Genomic DNA, 17,981 nt, shown 5'->3' with positions numbered 1-17,981 from the left:
TGCATATGTATTTTAACTATGGAACGACACATGCAGTTTAACTCAAATTATGATCAAGAGTTCTAAGCAATATATTCTGTATCATTTTCTAAAGTAGTGAGAATATATATATATATATATATATATATATATATATATATATATGAGACATTGTATAGCTAAAACATACCTTCCTTACTAGGATTTTCCCAGTTGTAAATAAAATATGTTAATTGTACTTTTAACTTAGGAAGTTGTGTGAAGTGCAGATCAGAAGCTTGAGTCAAACATTGGTGTCCCCCCCAATAGGTTTCTCCTCCTCCGTTTAAATTAAATAAATTTAAATTAATACACCTTGGTCTCATCAGACTGGAAAATCAGCATTGATAATCACAAGCATCTTCCAACAGGATGTAATTGGACAACCTTTTCCACAGCTTTCAGGGTTGAAGGAGAATTCATATCCTTGCATAGAATCATAGAATTGTAGATCTGGAAAGGACTCTGAGGGACATCTAGTCGAGTTCCCTCCTCTCCCCTTCCGTCTCCTTGGGAGTCCTCCGGGCAGCTGATGCTGCCGTCCCTGGTCTCTGAGCTGCCCCACCCCAAATAGAGGTGCCCCACAGCGACCTGGGAACCAGCCCCAGAGGCACCATTTGCCTGGGGAACTTGTAGCCATGGCTTCTACAACAAACAGCCGCACAAGCCTTTGGGAGGCAGAGACGTGAGAGGGCATCAGAGGAGGGAGGGAAGGAAAGAGGGACAGAGGCCAGTGTTGCCCGCGGCACCCCTGACCATCCTTCAAGGCACACTGGTTGAATACCACTGGGCAACACCATTTTGGATCCTGTTTCTTTGATATCAATACAGTGGTTCCTCTGGTTACAAACTTAATTTGTTCTGGAGGCCCATTCTTAAGCTGAAACTGTTCTTATCCTGAGGCGCGCTTTCACTAATGGGGCCTCCCGCTGCGCACATGCCCCTGGCGCGCAATTTCCATTTGCATCCTGGGGCAAAGTTTGCAACCAGGAGCAGCTACTTCTGGGTTAGCAGAGCTTGTAGCCTGAAGCGTTTTTAACCGGAGGTACCACTGTATGTCATTACTTGATTAAAATCAGTGGCACTGAGGGATGCTTGGTTTGCACTGTTATTCAAGAGATGCTTAAACTAAAGTTTCAGTTCATAAAACAAACCATATTTAGTAACTGGGAATTGAACCTTGGTTGAATGGGGGAAAGTACCAAATCCCTGATCATTGGACCTCGCAGTGGAGGCCACACGATTTCATGACTTATTTTTTTGCCCCTTTCAGAAAACCAAGAACAAGAAGAAAGGTAAAGATGAAAAGTGTGGATCTGAGGTTACTACTCCAGAGAACAGCTCTTCTCCTGGGATGATGGATATGAATGGTGAGTGGAGCAAGGAGACAGTACCAGCTTCAGCAGCTGCAGGTGTGGTGCAGACTAGGGGCCTCCAGACATGGCCACTTGACTTCCACATGGATTGATAACCAACATTGGTTTAGTGTTTGCCTATATAATAGAACCCACATGGGCATGGCTGAGATCTGGGGTCCCTCCTGATGCTAGTATCACCAGACACAGTTGTGGACCACTTTTTGAAGTGTTTAGCACAGGCATAGGCAAACCATGTCCCTCCAGATGTTTGGGACTACAGTTCCCATCATCCCTGACCACTGGTTCTGTTAGCTAGGGATGATGGGAATTGTAGTCCCAAACATCTGGAGGTCCGGAGTTTGCCTATGCCTGGTTTAGCAGATTAAACAGTATAATCTAAAAGGCTGCTGGGCAGCGGCTGCTTCAGAGAGAGAATTTTTCAGGCTGGCTTTGTGTTGAATTGGTGCTGGTAGGTTTGGTAATGGTTGGCTTTCGTCTGGCATAGAAAATGAACCAGTAGGAAGGGGAAATATTTGATAAGTAAGGTGTAAGGGAAGGATGTCTTAGCATTGTTTCTATAAATTGAAATGAAGCTTGAAGCAAATTAAATAAAGCATTTGCTGAGTGATAATTAATTTTGATCTCCTACATTCCTGAATTCACATGTTCCATACCCAATTTTCTTTAAAGCATAAAACATTGGATAAGATCTAAAGCAGCAAGGCAGTGCATGGGTTCAAGGACTTCCAAAGTCAGTGTGAGGCCTGAGAGATTTTTCCTCGCTTAAACGAAAGATGGGGATGTCTCCCCGATCTTGCTGTGAGCTTGGGAGAATCTTGTCTTGCTCTTTCGTGAGACCTGGGAGATTCATTTGTCTTTCTTCTGTCCAGCAGAGAGCAAGGGCTGGTTCTTCCATCATGCTGGGCCTCTGAGGCACTATTGAGTTCTTCCAAGACAGGCAAAACCACTCCCTCTCTCAGGAAGGGGTAGCACTGGAAGAAACTGCAATATTTGACTGACGATAAAAGCTCAGTGGAATTTACGGTCCCTCTAGATTATTTTGGATACTACCCTCTGGCATATTGACTCAAAGCATTTTTAGAAATAGCCTGCTCAGCCTTTTTTTGAAGAGATTGTGCAGCCTTCCTAGGTCACCTCTCCAGTTGCTAGACCATGGTTGAGAATGCTCCCCTTAAATCTGTCACTCTATACTCTGGTTCAGTTTTGTTACCTTGTGAATAATACTGCTTCAGATTCTCATCTGATGTCAGAAGAGATTCTAGGTCACATTGGGGTGCTTTCCTGCTGTAATATGTGTCCCCGGAAAGCCTTCAAACCTGACAAAAGAGAGTCTGGAGATTTAAGGTTTTCTCTCCAGAAGCATGTACTTGACAGATTAACACTTAAAGTGAGTCATTAAATGTTACCATGTTATCTGTAATTTTCCAATTCTGGATGTCTTGGTGAGAGGCAAAGTAGGTAAGGCGATAGCTTTTATTAGCCAGCATCTTTCATCAAGAGTGTGGGGAACTGTTGAAACTCCATGGAGGAGTTTTTCAGTCGGTAGCTGTGACCAAAGCCTCTTTTCTTACCTATATTAAGTTGTCCTTTATTTTGTTTGAGCATCACATGAAGCTGCCCTTATGCTGATTCAAATCATTGGTCCATCTCACCCAGCAATGTCTCCCATAACTAGTAACTACTCTTTAAGATCTCATCTCAAACTCTTGGGTCATTCCCACCACTTGCTACCATATTTTTCTAGCTGGTGATGATTAGGATTAGATTTAGGACCTTGTACAAATAAATCATGCATTCCGCCACTGAAGTATGGATCTCCCCATATTCAGTTGTGAATCCTTTCCCTAGGAGAGTTGCACTTAGAGAGGGTCTGCATAACCAGGGTGGAGTGGAATTGGTCCTCTTTGCTATAAGCAAGTTCTGGCATCTGGAATGGGTCTAAATCTCTCTGGCTAAGTGCATCCATACACAGCCATGTAGCGCTGACTAGATGTTTATTGGCATGAATGAAGGATGAATTTGCCTGAAATCTAATTACCTGCATTTACCTTGGTGCAGATTTGATTGAACTAGCCATTTTAGGGGCATCCCGTTGTCTGATGCAATTTAGGAGATGCAGCTGCATTTTACTCCATAACTGTGATCACCTTCAAGTGGGTTTTTAGATGAAGCATTTACCCCATGAAGGATGAGCTACTAACTTTTGTAGCAGCCGTGTTTCCTGTGCATCCCAGTATTTGTAACTGTCCTGTCAATAATGGTCAATGCAGTTCATTCCTTTAAATTCTACCCTGTAATAAAATCAGATGAGCTTAGTTTGTAACCACTGCACTCAGGAGCTATGTGATCACATTCAACATAACAGGGACATGTATAAGAAAGGGAAGAAGGAGCAAATTATGAAAGAACAGTATAAAGGAGTAGCCAACACTTGCAGGGAGACGGTCAGGCGGCTAAAGCTCAAAACAAGCTCAGGCTTGCAAGAGAGGTTATAAATAATAATTAGTGACTTTTTTGGCTATGTTTGAAGCAAGAGTGGGTCCTCTGCATGAAGGATATGGAGAAATGCTATTGGGTGACAGAGTGAAGGCAGAACTGCTCAACGTCAGTGCCCAACCTGGTGTAAATGGAATAAAATAAACGATGCAGAGAGGGAACTGCAGCCCAGGATAGGAAAAGAGGGGGAAAGGGAACACCTAGCTACTTTAAATGAATTCAGATCTCCAGGACCTGGTGAACTGCTTCCAAGGAAGCTGAAAGAACTTGCAGAAGTAATCTCAGAGCCTCTGACTATAAGTTTAGAGAAATTATGGAGAACTTGTAGACTGGAGGTGGGCAAATGTTGTCCCCATTTTCCAAGAGGGGAAGAAAGAAGACTCGGGGAACTTCCAGCTGGTCAGCTTGATGTCAATACCAGGAAATGTTCAAGAACCAGATAATCAAACAGTTGGTCTATGAGCACTTAGAAAAAACAAGTCATGATTTAAAAATTTGTTGGGTCAAGGGAATGCTGTGAATGTAGTGTATCTTGCTTTTAATAAGGCTTTCGACAAAGTCCCCCATTATATTCTTGTGGGGAACCTGGTTGACCAACTGAACCCAAAGAGTGTTTGCCAGTGGTTTGTCATCATCCTGGAAAAAAGTGATAAGTGGGTTGCTTCAGGGTTCTGTGCTGGGCCTGGTGTTGTTCAACATCTTTATAAATTACTTGGATGAAGGAAGTGAAAGAACACTCATCTAACAAATGGTTGAAGGAGTTGGGTATGTTTAGCCTGGAGAAGAAAAGCCTGATAGGTGGCACGATAGCCATCTGCAAATATCTATAGGGTTTTCACATGGAAGATAGAACAGAGTTGTTGTTGTTTTGCTGTTCCAGAGGGTAGAATCCGAACCAATGGATTCAAATTACAAGAAAGTAGATTCTAAACTTCTAAACACTAGAGAGAACTTTCTGATAGTAAGAGCTGATTGCCAGTGGAACAAGTCTAACTTGGAAGGTGGTGGACTCTCAGTCAATGGAGGCTTTTAAACAGAGACTGTATAGCACGGGTGTCAAACACAAGGCCCGCGGGCCGAATCTGGCCCGCCAGACCTCGTCATGTGGCCCATGTAGCCGCCAGCCTGGCCTGCCCGCTTCCCCCTGTGAGGCAGCACGCTGTGAGGCAGCGCGCTGGGGGGCTGGAAGGCGGGTGGTGGAGAAAGCGAAGGCGTTACTCGGCCGGCCTGAGAGAAAATTTCTGAGGCAGCGGCGGCCTTCGTCCAGGGTCGGGGGGCCATGGCGGGACTTTGCCCTCCCGGCGGCCTGGAGCATCTGGAGCTGGGGCGGCTGCGGGACCCGCCGGGCAGCGGCGGCGGAGTCGCCGTCGGTGCTTCTTCTCCTTCTCCTTCGTCTTGCTTGCCGTCGCCGCCGCTCTCGTCTTGCTCAAGGCAGGCCTGGAGCCGGGACAACCCGGGCTTCGAGCCCGAGGAGGAGGCGGGCAAAGCGGCCTGGGCAGCTGGCGGGTAGCGCGGCGGCGGGGCCCGTGCTGCAGATGGGCGTGGTGGAGTGGGGCCGAGGAGGGGCGCCTTCGCCCTCGGAGCCCGATGCCCGATGCCCGGGAGGGCCCGCCGAGAGTGGGAGGCAGCAGAGGCGCAGGCGGCGCGGCGAAAGGAGGAAGGCGGAGGCCAGTGGCCTTGCTCCGCCGAGGTGCCCCGACGCCGCATTTCCCTCACGAGGAGACAGGTGAGGGGGTCGCCTCGCCTGGGCCAAAGGGATGGCGCACCACCTACGAGGTGAGTCACCGCCTGGCCGGGCCCTTCCGTCGCCCTTCCCGGCTCGCATCTCTCCTGTTTCACCTTATTACTTTTATGTTACTTGCGAGTCTTCTGCTCTGAAGACAGATGCAAATAATCTGTTCAGCTCCTCTGCAATCTCCTTTCCCACCTTTAGCACACCTTTGATTCCCTCGTTGGCCAAAGGCTCTACCACAGGGGCGGCAGTTTATGGGGTAAAATCCTCAAAAAACCCCTCTAGAACTTCAACCCTAAAAAAGCTCAACAATTTCAATCCTAAAAAATCCTAAAAAAAAGCGCAACAACTTTGGTTGGCCTTCACGGCCCTTCACTTAATCAAATCTGGCCCTCCTTGAAAAAAGTTTGGGCACCACTGCTGTATGCTGTATGCTGTCAGGGATTCTTTATTTGTGATTCCTGCCCTGGAGCTTTGGGTCCCAACTCTTCAATTGTATGGTTCTATGTCCAGATTCTGTGGCAGTGGAGCAGGTAGGACATGTGCTTGAGGGTGGAAAGAGTACTTCACTTTCCTTTGTTGTAATTGTGAGCCAGCTTGCACTATGTTTGCTCTCTCCCTCCACGATTCCTTGGAGAATTTTGCTATAATGTGAGTAGCGTGACATCAGCATATTATATAGTCATATTTTTGACAAGAATAATAAGTATTGCATGACTGTACTGAACATTAGGCAGTATGAAGTCCCCATCAATACCACAGATTTAGAATACCTTGTACATCACTTAAGCTTCCACTTTTAAGAAAAATTTAGGCAGCTTCTTTCAGCTTTCTCTGCATATTCAGACAGCTGGGAAGAGTCAGTGAACAGATTATTGATACTTGAAGTACAAACTTGATGCAACAGAGGCGGCCATGGTTGCTTTTCTGTGACATTAAAATGATCTGCAAAAAGATCTCTCAAGTAATTAACCCTTATATTGGTCTAGTTTGAGTTGCCAACATAGATACAGTGGTACCTCGGGTTACAGACACTTCAGGTTACACACTCCGCTAACCCAGAAATAGTACCACAGGTTAAGAACTTTGCTTCAGGATGAGAACAGAAATTGCGCGGTGGCAGCGCGCCAGCAGCGGGAGGCCCCATTAGCTAAGGTGGTCTTCACGTTAAGAACAGTTTCAGGTTAAGAATGGACCTCTGGAACGAATTAAGTACGTAACCAGAGGTACCACTGTATGGATTTGATATGGAATACTGGGAAGTGTCAGAAATGTAGACATGCAGCATCTTGCTGTATAATATTTTCATAAGAAAAAAAGTTATCACCCTGCAGTTTGCCTGGCTGCCAATAGGTGGGTATGTCAAGTGCAATATGACAACAGAACAGCAAACAGGCATACAAGCAGGTGTCAAGATGAGCTGCAGGGGAACAGTTAGGACAGATGGGGGTTGTTTCCAGAAACTGTCCTCCTCTGCTGCCATTGTATACCTGACACAGCCATTTTGGTCTCTGCATCTGCAGCTGGGGAGGAAGAAAGCAGCTACAAAGCAAGATGGTTGTTGAGGAGCAGCCTTGGCAGGCGAGCAGCCTTGGGGCCAAAAAGGAGGTTACTGCAGAATACTTTATCCTCTTCACCCCCCTCTCCTCCATGAGTGGTGGTTGGGATCAGAGTGAGCTGTGAGGGGATTGGGAATAGCAATAAGAATGAGTGGGTGGATAGGCAGGGGTGTGGGGAGTTGTGAGAGGCTGTGGTTGGCAGGGATGGGGGGGGGGCAAAAGGAGCCATGAGAGGCTGAAGAATTGAGGGGATGGGGGAGTTGGGTGAGGTGGAAAGGGGTGGAGGGCTTGGCAGGTCAGCAGCCCCTAACATGTAAATACAATTTTGGGAATGTTCATTGCTTTCACCAAGCCTGTCTCTTATTTACAGATGATAACAGCAACCAGAGTTCCATAGCTGATGCTTCTCCAATTAAACAAGAGAACAGCAGCAACTCTAGCCCCCTGCCAGAGCAGAACTCCACAGGGCAGGCAGATGGCCCTGGAACAAAATCTGACGATACTCAAGCAGATGCAAAAGAGGAGCCTGGTTCAGAAGGTAATTCATGTGCACATCTTCCTACTCATAACTGGTAGGTAAACAGTTGGCATTCCATGTGCACCATATAAACTTCATTTGTTAGCAGACCCACTGTGTCTCCCACTTGAGGAGGAGATACAGTGGTACCTCCGGTTGCAGATGGGATCCGTTCCAGATGTCCGGCCAGATCTTGAGGTTTTCGCAACCGGAGAAACCGCTTCTGTGCACATGCGCATGGCAGAAACTCAGAAATATACTTCCAGGTTTGCTTACGTACCCCGAAGTTTACGTAACCGGAGGGATAAGTAAGAGGAGCTATGACTGTAACTATAATTTAAGATCTGCCCTCTTTCTTACTGCTTTGAAAACTGACACTCCGTTTTCACTTAGTTACTTTTTGCTTTCACTGACCACACTCACACAATGCTAAACCATGGTGTAGTTCTATGTGGACGAGCCTCCCTAAGACCAAGGAAAGTGTTAGACTCATAAGCTTCCCTTTCCTTCCATGCAGTCGGGGAAGGACTTCTGTCAAGTAGAATCATAGAATCATAGAGTTGGAAGAGACCACAAGGGCCATCGAGTCCAACCCCCTGCCAAGCAAGAAAGTGTAGGCATTCTTTCTGCTTTCAACAAATCCTTGGCTTAGTGTTATGTACAAAACAGGGATTGTGATTTGCAACAAACAATGGTTAACTGCTAAACAACTCCAAACCATGTCTTATGAAACTGGCTTGTTTAACTAACCATTGTTTGTTATAAACTATGATTCAGAGTTTGTACATTTCACTAACCAGAGAATAGATAATTTGAAATTGAAGCAAAAGTCAGTGGAAATACTGTTCCTGATGTGTTGCTTGTCTACATAGTGCTGTTGTTAACCCTTGGCTTAATGCAAGTATGGGGAACTTGACCCACCCACCCACCTGCCTGTCAAATTATGTGCCATCTGGTCATTCAGATTTTAAAAATCTGGAGCATGCTTAGAGTTTCTTCCTTCTTAAGTTTGAATCCAGGTTACGACTGCAAAGATTCTGGCCAAAAGCAGGAATTGCATTTGGCACTGAATTTTAAATTTCAGCAGACATCGGCTTCACTTAGTTACTCCAATCAGGAGTTTAAATTGAAAACATGCTGAATGCAAGTGCTGCCTGCTGAAGAGCAATTGGGAGCACACTCATGTTTCATGTTAAGGCTTCTGCCTGCTTGCAGCCATGGCTTTACCTACTCACACCTTGTATCATATGGTGTCAGGTGTGGGCAAGGCTGGGGGTAAAATAGACTGCTGGCTCATATTTGACCAACAGACTAGAAGTTCCCTATCCCTAGGTTAGTGATACTGTATATGCAAACAATGTCATTCTCGCTTTGTGTAATTACTGTTGGAGATAAATTTTCACTGAGCTGAATGTAAAGCAGAGCTCAGTTCTGAAAGCTGTTCACATTTACCCCTTACTTTCAGATACAGTGGTGCCTCGCAAGACGAAATTAATTCGTTCCACAAGTTGCTTCGTCTTGCGATTTTTTCGTCTTGCGGAGCGCGGATTGCCCGGGTATTAACGGTTTTACGAAAAAGGAAGCAAACCCGCAAGACGTTTTCGTCTTGCGAAGCAAGCCCATAGGGAAATTCGTCTTGCGAATTACCTCGAAAAACGGAAAACCCTTTTGTCTAGCGAGTTTTTCGTCTTGCGAGGCATTCGTCTTGCGGGGCACCACTGTAGCTTTATTAAATTACCTGACTGCTTTAGTGCCAGTTCCAAAAATATATATTTTGCTCCATCTTTCTTGACTCCTCTGCTGTCTTGAATTCAGTTGATTACTTTCTACATGATTACCTTTATATCTAAGAACTCACTGATTCCATTGACTCACTCTCTTTCTACCTGTTTGCTGTTCTGATCTGTCCTCTCCTCGGTTGAGATCCCTGAGGGCTCTGTTATTAGTCCTGTATGCTTGTCTCTCTAGATACGTTAGCCCCGTGTAAGCACACAATATTCCATGGTGCCTGTTATGCTGATGGTGCCAACCTTTTCCACTCTAGCTCAGAACGTTCTACCTTCATCCAATTCCAGTCCTCCAAGTGCTTTTCTGTTTCTGCTCGGATGTTTCATAGGGGTCTCAAGATGCTAGGACTGAACATCTTGTCTTTTCTCTCAGCTAACATTCCCATTCCATTTATATTTCATAAAATGTATACAATGTTTGATTGTAAAAAACAACAACCTCAGAGCAGTTTCTAAAGATTAAAAAAATGGCTGTAAACACAGTTTAAAGCATGGGTAGGCAACCTAAGGCCTGGGGGCTGGATCCGGCCCAGTCGCCTTCTCAATCTGGCCTGCAGACGGTCTGGGAATCAGCGTGTTTTTACATGAGTAGAATGTGTCCTTTTATTTAAAATGCATCTCTGGGTTATTTGTGGGGCATAGGAATTTGTTCATCCCCCCAAAAAAATATAGTCCGGCCCCCCACAAGATCTGAGGGACAGTGGACTGGCCACCTGCTGAAAAAGTTTGCTGACCCCTGGTTTAAAGCATTAATAAAAAACAAAAAAATAAAGGAAAAGCATAAATCAACATTCTACATTTCTGACTAGGCATGTCTCAGCAAAAATGTTTTTAACAGGCTCCGATAAGAGTACAGAAAAGGTGCCTGCCTCATGTCAATAGGCGGGGTTCCTATCATCAGATTGGGGGCTAAATTGAACCTTAAAGCATGCTTTATAAAATGCACTCATTCAGATAGTAAGCTGTGACATCTGTTTTAACTTTAATAGTTCAACATTTATTATAGGTCAGATAATATGGATGTAGATTGATTCTTCCTCTTCAGAGGAGAGGTCTAAATTATCAAGTTTTTAATCTGAAAATAAGGAAGGACACCTTGTTCGGGTTTTGGCAGAGAAATCCACGCAGTCTTTCTTAACTTGTACAAAACTGCATCTACTTAGGCTATGTCTTCTGTACATAATGTTTGAGATTCTGAATTTAGATTCCTCCTGTATGTGATAGTAGGATGACAGTTGCTTATAAGTTTATAAGCTGTGGCTGGATTCCTGGGTAGATCCAATTATGGAGCATGTGTTTTAGCAAGTTGCATGAAATACAAAAGCCTTTCATGTTATGAGATACTACAGTGTGTACTTAAAAACCCTTTTAATGCATATCTAGCCTTTAGTGTGATCAGGTATGCTAGGTGTGCTTTCAGATCAAGCTCTTACGTTGCAGCCTAGTGGATACTGGAGGGGCTTACACCCACACCTTGCAGTGCTCTGCTAAAGGCTTTTCCATGTCCCTTAAATATTGTCTGGATCCTTCCCCATATCCATGTGGTCTTGGCCTCCCTCTAGTGGCCAGCTCAAGATTTCCTTTGTATGTTGCTTGAAGAAGAGGAATCAAGGCTTTTTATCCCCAGCCGGAACCTCTTCCGGCAACCCCTCTCTGTGCACATCATCCTGGGCAGGTGGCACATTCTCTGTGTGCAGGAATTTGGATGGACTGGGAGCGATTTTGGCACTTTGCTTCTCTTCCGAAAGAAGCCCTTTAAGGGAGGAGACATGATGCGTGTTTTCTCTAAAGTGTGCGCTCTCAACAAGTTTGGCGTCATCCTGAAAGAAGCTCAGCAACTTAGGGTTGTCTGTCAAAGAAGGTGGGAGTTGCTGCACCGCTTTTTCTAGAAAAAAAGCACTGATAACAGTAATAATTCATTTTTATACTGCTTTTTAGCCAAAGATCCCAGAGCTATGTACAGCATTAAGAACATAATTTACACAGCATCATAATGACAACATAATACACAGCATCATAATAAAATAATCATAACAGGCCCCATTTAAAAGTCCATAGATTGCTCCAATGCCTAAGCGTCCTTGCGTTCTAATCCAAAATCATTATATCTCCCTTCTAGATAAGACAACAAATCTGTAAGTAGTCTATAGCTGGGTGGAAAACAGATTAGCAACCTTGGTTAGCTTAATTGACTTTAAAGCCCTTTTTAAAGTTGGGCCAGCACATCTTGGAAAACATAATTTAATAGCCTGCTATCTGCACTTTTAATGCCTTAAAGGTGTTCCATCTTCATTCTTATACAGAAGGAAATACTTCCCAAAATATGCCATCCATCTATCTATCTTCTAAGAACAAGTAAAGTGCATCTTTTTCTTCAAAACTATTGTTTGGCAGCATGCAAATTTATCCAGATTAAATAAACTAAAATTAATTTACTTTGCTATGGAGGTTTGTATGTGATGCCAATAAAAGGTTTGATGATGATAAATTAATTTAGTTAAAATCTCTAATTTGGTGAGAACCCTAATGAGAGGTACTATGATACATTGGTGATTCAGTGCAACCTTCTTAACTCTTTCAGATGCTTCTGATGAACAGAACTCACAATCTTCAATGGAGAATTCCATGAATAGTTCAGAGAAAGTGGAAACTCAACCTTTGGCAGAAAATGATATAACCACAGATGCATCTAAAAACTCTCAGGTAATTCAAAATCATAGATAAGCAAAGAGGTATCGTCAACAGTGCGAATGAAAGTTTGACCTGTCTTGTCTATTGGATTAACATCTATGTGTTCCATGCTTTCTAATTCTGTGAATGCTTTGATTTCTTTCCACTTGAACATTAACAGTGAGCTGTTGTGCTTTGCACTTGGTCTAAGCAGCAAGTTGTTAATATGGGAGAACTTGTTAAAATATTTGAAGTATGTTCCGTAGTAAACTATGATGATCCTTCTAGTAAATTGCTAGGTGATCCTTTTAGGACTGTATGTTCCTTTCCATGTAAAGTTTTAATAGGCTGGAAAGATGGTAATGTCACCAGTTTGAAGTGAACAAATTATGGCAAGGTAAAGCAGCATGTTCCTTTTCTTCTAAAATCCCAGCCAGAAGGTATGAAGGTTGTACTCCGGCCTCGATTATCTTCGGAGTCCTCACATTATCCCTTCTTTCCCTATGTGTCTGGGAATTGATATAGCCTTAACAGTCCACAAGCTGCAAATATGTCTCCCAGGTGCTTACTGATACTTGTCTTAGTATGCCTTGCAAGGATCATAGAACCGTGGAGCTGGAAGGGACCCAAGAGATGTCTAGTCCAACCCCTTGCAATACTTGGCTAAAGCATCCATGACAGATGGCCATCCAGCCTCTGCTTAGAAACCTTCAAGGATGTAGAGTCCACAACCTCCCAAGGGGGGACTGTTCCACAATCAATGAGCTCTTATTGTCAGAATGTTTTCTCACATGTCTTGGTGTGTGTGATCTTATGGGGTGGGGCTATAAGGTAAATGTGTGTTGCCATTTTGGGAACTAGGACTTAGATGGGTAACTATGATGGCAGCTTTCGTGTTGCTTTGTGGCCATGAGACTTGCTTCCTGGGGTTCTCTTGTACCTCTGGAGCACAATAACATTATTACGATTTTGTTCAGTACTGATGCTGATTCTTCTTTTCTCTCTCCTCCTGTTAAGGACTCTGAAGGAGTGCCACCTTCTAAAAAGATGAAAGTAGAGGCTCCCTCTCAACAAAACATTGATGAAATATAGACACTAGATTTTTCCTGGCCAGTTTTTATGTAAGGTACATCAATGGGCTAAATTATATAGAACAACCATATTTACGTATATTCTCTTGGATGAGGACAGAACTCCTATAAACTTTTCAAGTTACCAAGCAAAAATCCAAGAAACCAAGCAAAGGCATAATCTCTTCAGACACTGAAAACTTTTCTTTTCTGTGAAGCAAAACGTTGAGAATTTAAGTTACTGTCTCTGAAATGGTTGGAGTAAACAACTCAGGAGGGGTCTACGCACTGTTTCTAATGTCAAAATTACAATTATGTTGCTGCTGTATTTTATCACATTCTCTATTTAACATAATAAGATATTTAAGGATGGTACAGGTCAGGTCTTCTCATGTGAAATTCATCCTTCTGATGTGATGTCTGCTTTTTTCTTTTTTTGTGTGTGCCTTGTGTTCCAAAACAAAAACAAAACAAAACCAGTGCTAATTTTTTAAACTTGTTTTTGACAGTTCTCTCCTCTGCAGAGTGGCCTACGGTTTGTACAATGCCATATAGGAAACTTTTCATTGTGTTTGTTTGTTTGTTTCTATTTTATACCCTGGTGCTTACTATTTTAACATAAGAGCTATTGTGAGAGAAATCAGGAAGCCATTTTCACTGTTGGAGTCCAGAGAGAACCATACAGCTGACACTTGATTTTTCTGCATCCACAGGGATGACTTATTTTTAATGCACAACTTGAGCCACCAAGACCCTCTTCTGGCAACCTCCACAGAAATGCATGCAAGTTACACAGTAACATAGCTTTGAATAATTTCCTGATGGCATGCCTCCCCTTGGCTGAATAATGTAGTCTTTTAAAACAGATATACCTAAAGTGAACATGCTCTGCTGTTTACTTAAATTGGTGCTGGTTTGGAAAAGTATTGAAGCAAATTATGCATTTTAAGTACTAGATCTAGGTAACTTTATCAGAGTCTTTTTTTAAAAGTGGGTCAACTATAAATACAGGTACAAATAGGCATATGTGTTATGACAGATGTAGTTTTGATTGAAATGAATTTCATTGTACTGTTCTTTTACAATCAGTTTACTGATACTCCAGGCAATACTGTACTTGAGGCTTACTTTTGTTTCAAGAGTAGCTTGTAAATACAGTCTTGTTACTTCCATAATCTCTTCTTCAGACATCTCTCTGTTTTTGAAAAGTTCAGTTTTATTTCTTGCATGTTTGACTTGGCAGGAGGCAATGTGTAAATCCTATCCATGCTACATGGCCACTGAATATGCTGAACCATCTATCCATATCAGATGCTTTGATGCTACTTGTAATCACCGGTAGAACCACACAGTCGTGACTAATTCCTTTTGAAATCAGTGCAACTTTAGTTGTAACATTTTAGACATTCCCAATGGGGCTTAATTGTGACTAGAACTTGATGGGTTCGTCTTGTTATGTTTTGCACATCTAAAGAGGTGTTGAGCCCTTAAACCTCCATTTGATGGCTGGGGAAAATATGTGTGTGAATGGAAAACACAGAGGTGGCATAAGGAAGCAATGAGTCTTGATAACTACGAAACTGCAACCTGCAGCTGCAAATGTGGTTGCATTTAATTTATAATGGAAGTACTGGGTGACCTTTTTTTTTAAAGGAAAACAAACCTTCCTCCAATCAAAACACTTCATAAAAGTCACTAAGCTTTATTTCTGATTTCTCCAGCGGTGAAAATGGCTTGAGCTTTAACTACTGTATTGCATTTGCAATGAATTCCGAGAAAAGTTAGAAGAGGTGGAGGTGCCAATTCTGACCTTCAATCACAACATTTGTTAAGCTGCAAAGAAACTGGCTATACACTCAAGGCTGATATATTTTTTATGTTGAAATAAACATTTTACATCTCATCAAAATTAAAATAGGTTGCAAATTGTTCATGAAAGCAGTGTGCTCCCTGCAAAGTCTCTTTGTGCTTCGATCACAAAATTCATTTAATATCAGAAAGAGGTGTTATATTTGCACAGTATACATAAATGGTAAACTGATTTCCCCACCCCTTGAATTGTGTATCTGCTTCATAAATGTGGGTTATGACTGGTTAAATGGCAATCGGTATGGACATTAAAACCATATTTAACCAGGGTTCGTTTTTTGAAAACATATTGGCTGATCTATGACATAGACAAATATATTTTTGAACTTTAAAAAATTGTAATTATGTAGCTTTTAATTGATCAGTGCTAAAATGTCAGTGGGTTGGAAACCACTGTTGATATGTTGTCATGCCCAGTAGTTGCTGTCTGTAGAAGCTTCAATTTTGTGGTTGTGTGTTTTTGATTTGTTTTACACAGTTTCCAAGGAAGTAGATAGGCTTTTTAAATTTCAGAGCTGAATCCTGTACTTAATAAAATATAAATAGCACTAAAATACCTCAATTTTTTTCATTAGGTAGAAATGTTTATTGGCATTACTGACACTGATAAGCTTCGTGATGAAACTGGCTTCTTAATTCCTACTGTACTTTCTTTCTTCAGTTATGTGTCAGCCATTCACTAAGGCCTGCTGCCGCCACACAATTCCCAGTGTCTTTCAGTTGGGTTTGCTTGACTTGTGAATTGAGACCTGCAAATGAAAGATGGGTGGCAGTAGCCTTTGATGAAGTGTGCAATCATTTTGCTATTCCATGACTCAAGAAAAAGAAAACCAGCATAGCCACAGTGGTTAGTGGCTCTGCTTTGATTTGCAACGTTAGATATTTGAATCCTCTGCCAACAAATAGGGGTTGGAAAAAGCAAATGGAATTGGACTCCTTGCACCCATTAGTGTCAGTCTGCACCCTTTTATCAGGATAGAGGAGGATCTTGATGCTATTTGGTATGCAGAAATTTAAAAACGTGCACACTGTAACTACTCTGCCTTTTGATAGGCCATTTGGATGTGCAGTTAAAACACATTTTTAATGCTTGAAAGTTATAGTTTAAATTCAACCAGCAAGGAAGGGATCTTGCAACCTTTGAGATTTGGTACTAGGTCCAGCTTCTTGGTTTGCTGCCATCTTTAGGGATTTTGTTTTATGGGCTTGCATGGAAAAGCCTGTATTGATAGCAGTGGGGAAGGGGTGAGGAGAGCGAGCGAGTCAACACATCTTGCATCTCAGTGACTGGAAATTCTCAGGCAGGCAATAGACAGTGTCCACCACACACACAGCTGTGCAATCTGTGCTCATTTCAGTGGAGGTCATGCAGCATCAGTGGTTGGTGGGTTGAATCTGACATTTTTTTTAGAAATAGCGTGAATATCAAGAAGTGCTTCCTTATCGACACTCTGGGCATTTGGACACTCAGTTACTCTCAAATTACATCTGTATACATAAGCTAGCAAGGTAGCTGATATTTGTGGGTTATGGGGTGAGGAGGCAGGCCTGCTAGCTGGGCAATTTACACAGTCAAAACATTTTATAGCAGAACTGTTCATTTTGGAGTTCTTATGGGTGGGGGAATAGTTGTTAACATTCCAAAAAGTGCTGGCACTTAACAACAACAACAACAACAACCAATTGGTGAGGCAGCATAAGAATTACTGGCTTTTGTGGTAGCTTGCTTCATACAGAAACATTGTCATGTTTTAGAATGTTCTTTATATCTAAAGCCCTGCTAGAAGGTGTAAAGAATTTTGTGGGTTTATTTCATTACCTAATTGTTTTTCCATCTTAATGATTTTGTGTGTTGTACAGCAGTATCATTTTTCACTTATTTATTCCATCAGTAGCTATGGTTTGTACAATGTACAATGGTTTCATTAAAAAAATAAACTTTAAAGTCACAACACAAAATGCTGTGTGAACAATCTTTTGAATAAGAAATTAGTTGATTCAAAAGTTTGAGTGTGATAGCTTTCACATGCCTTAGGAAAGGACTGTAGAAAGCAACATACAGCAACATTATTTGCATCCAGAATGTCCTAGATTCAGTCTTTGGCATGTTTGGCTGGGAAGGAACCTGGTCTGAAAAGCTGGTGCCATTCTGTATATGGTTAACTGAGCTAGATGGGCCTTTGGTCTAGCTACATTAAGGCAGTTTCCTGCAGTCTAAGCACTTGATAGTAAGGCATTTATCCCAATGGGACTTCTGAGTAAACATACCTAGGATCTCAGTGTTGACCAGGCCTATAAGGCTATCTGTAGGTTGGTGGTACAGATCACTCAAAGTCTTGTGGCACCTTGGCAGGCTGACAAGTCTTTTGTGTTGAAAGCTTTGGGGGACTAAAACTGGTGCTTTAATAAATTACCCTTTGAGGTGCTCTAAGCCACTATTTCCCTTTCCTTTTTGCTGCAAATAGACTTAACAAGGCCGCTTCTGTAGAACACTGTCCCATGATTTATGGCACAAACTTACTGACAACTGGAAGAGATTGCTTTGCCAACCCCACTCCTCCTAGTGAAGACACTTAAATATTTTATGTAAGTTTTATATGTGCCACCCTTCACACAAGCATACTTCAGGGTGATTCATAATAAAAAATACAATAACAATATTTAAATACTACAAATAAAAGCACTTTCCACATTCATAATGGCAACAGGACCTATTCACACAGCAGAAATAAAATAGATGAAATTCTTTGGCCAGGCAAGATAGCTTATTCCCCACCCATAGGATCTTTTGCCCTAGGCCAACAACCTTCCTGTGTTATAATTTAGCTGGTGTCTTTTTTAATCTGGCTGAGTTGTGTCTTACTAAAGCAACATTCACACCATG

The 17,981-nt window shown here is 42.5% G+C and overlaps 1 protein-coding gene across 1 annotated transcript in view; it reads left to right on the top strand.

Annotated features, from left to right (window-relative positions):
• BCL7A (BAF chromatin remodeling complex subunit BCL7A) overlaps positions 1-17,056 on the top strand; it is a 30,678-nt gene extending 13,622 nt beyond the window's left edge. The window contains exons 3-6 of the mRNA XM_079957860.1: positions 1,292-1,388; positions 7,555-7,722; positions 12,070-12,191; positions 13,176-17,056. Of these exons, the coding sequence (XP_079813986.1) occupies positions 1,292-1,388; positions 7,555-7,722; positions 12,070-12,191; positions 13,176-13,250 (462 nt within the window). The 3' untranslated portion in view covers positions 13,251-17,056. The remainder of the gene's footprint in view (positions 1-1,291; positions 1,389-7,554; positions 7,723-12,069; positions 12,192-13,175) is intronic.
• The last annotated feature ends 925 nt before the right edge of the window (positions 17,057-17,981 follow it).

This window comes from Podarcis cretensis (genome assembly GCF_951804945.1).
Source record: "Podarcis cretensis genome assembly, chromosome: 16".
Classification (NCBI taxonomy): domain Eukaryota; kingdom Metazoa; phylum Chordata; class Lepidosauria; order Squamata; family Lacertidae; genus Podarcis; species Podarcis cretensis.
This window is presented reverse-complemented; position numbering and strand designations above follow the sequence as displayed.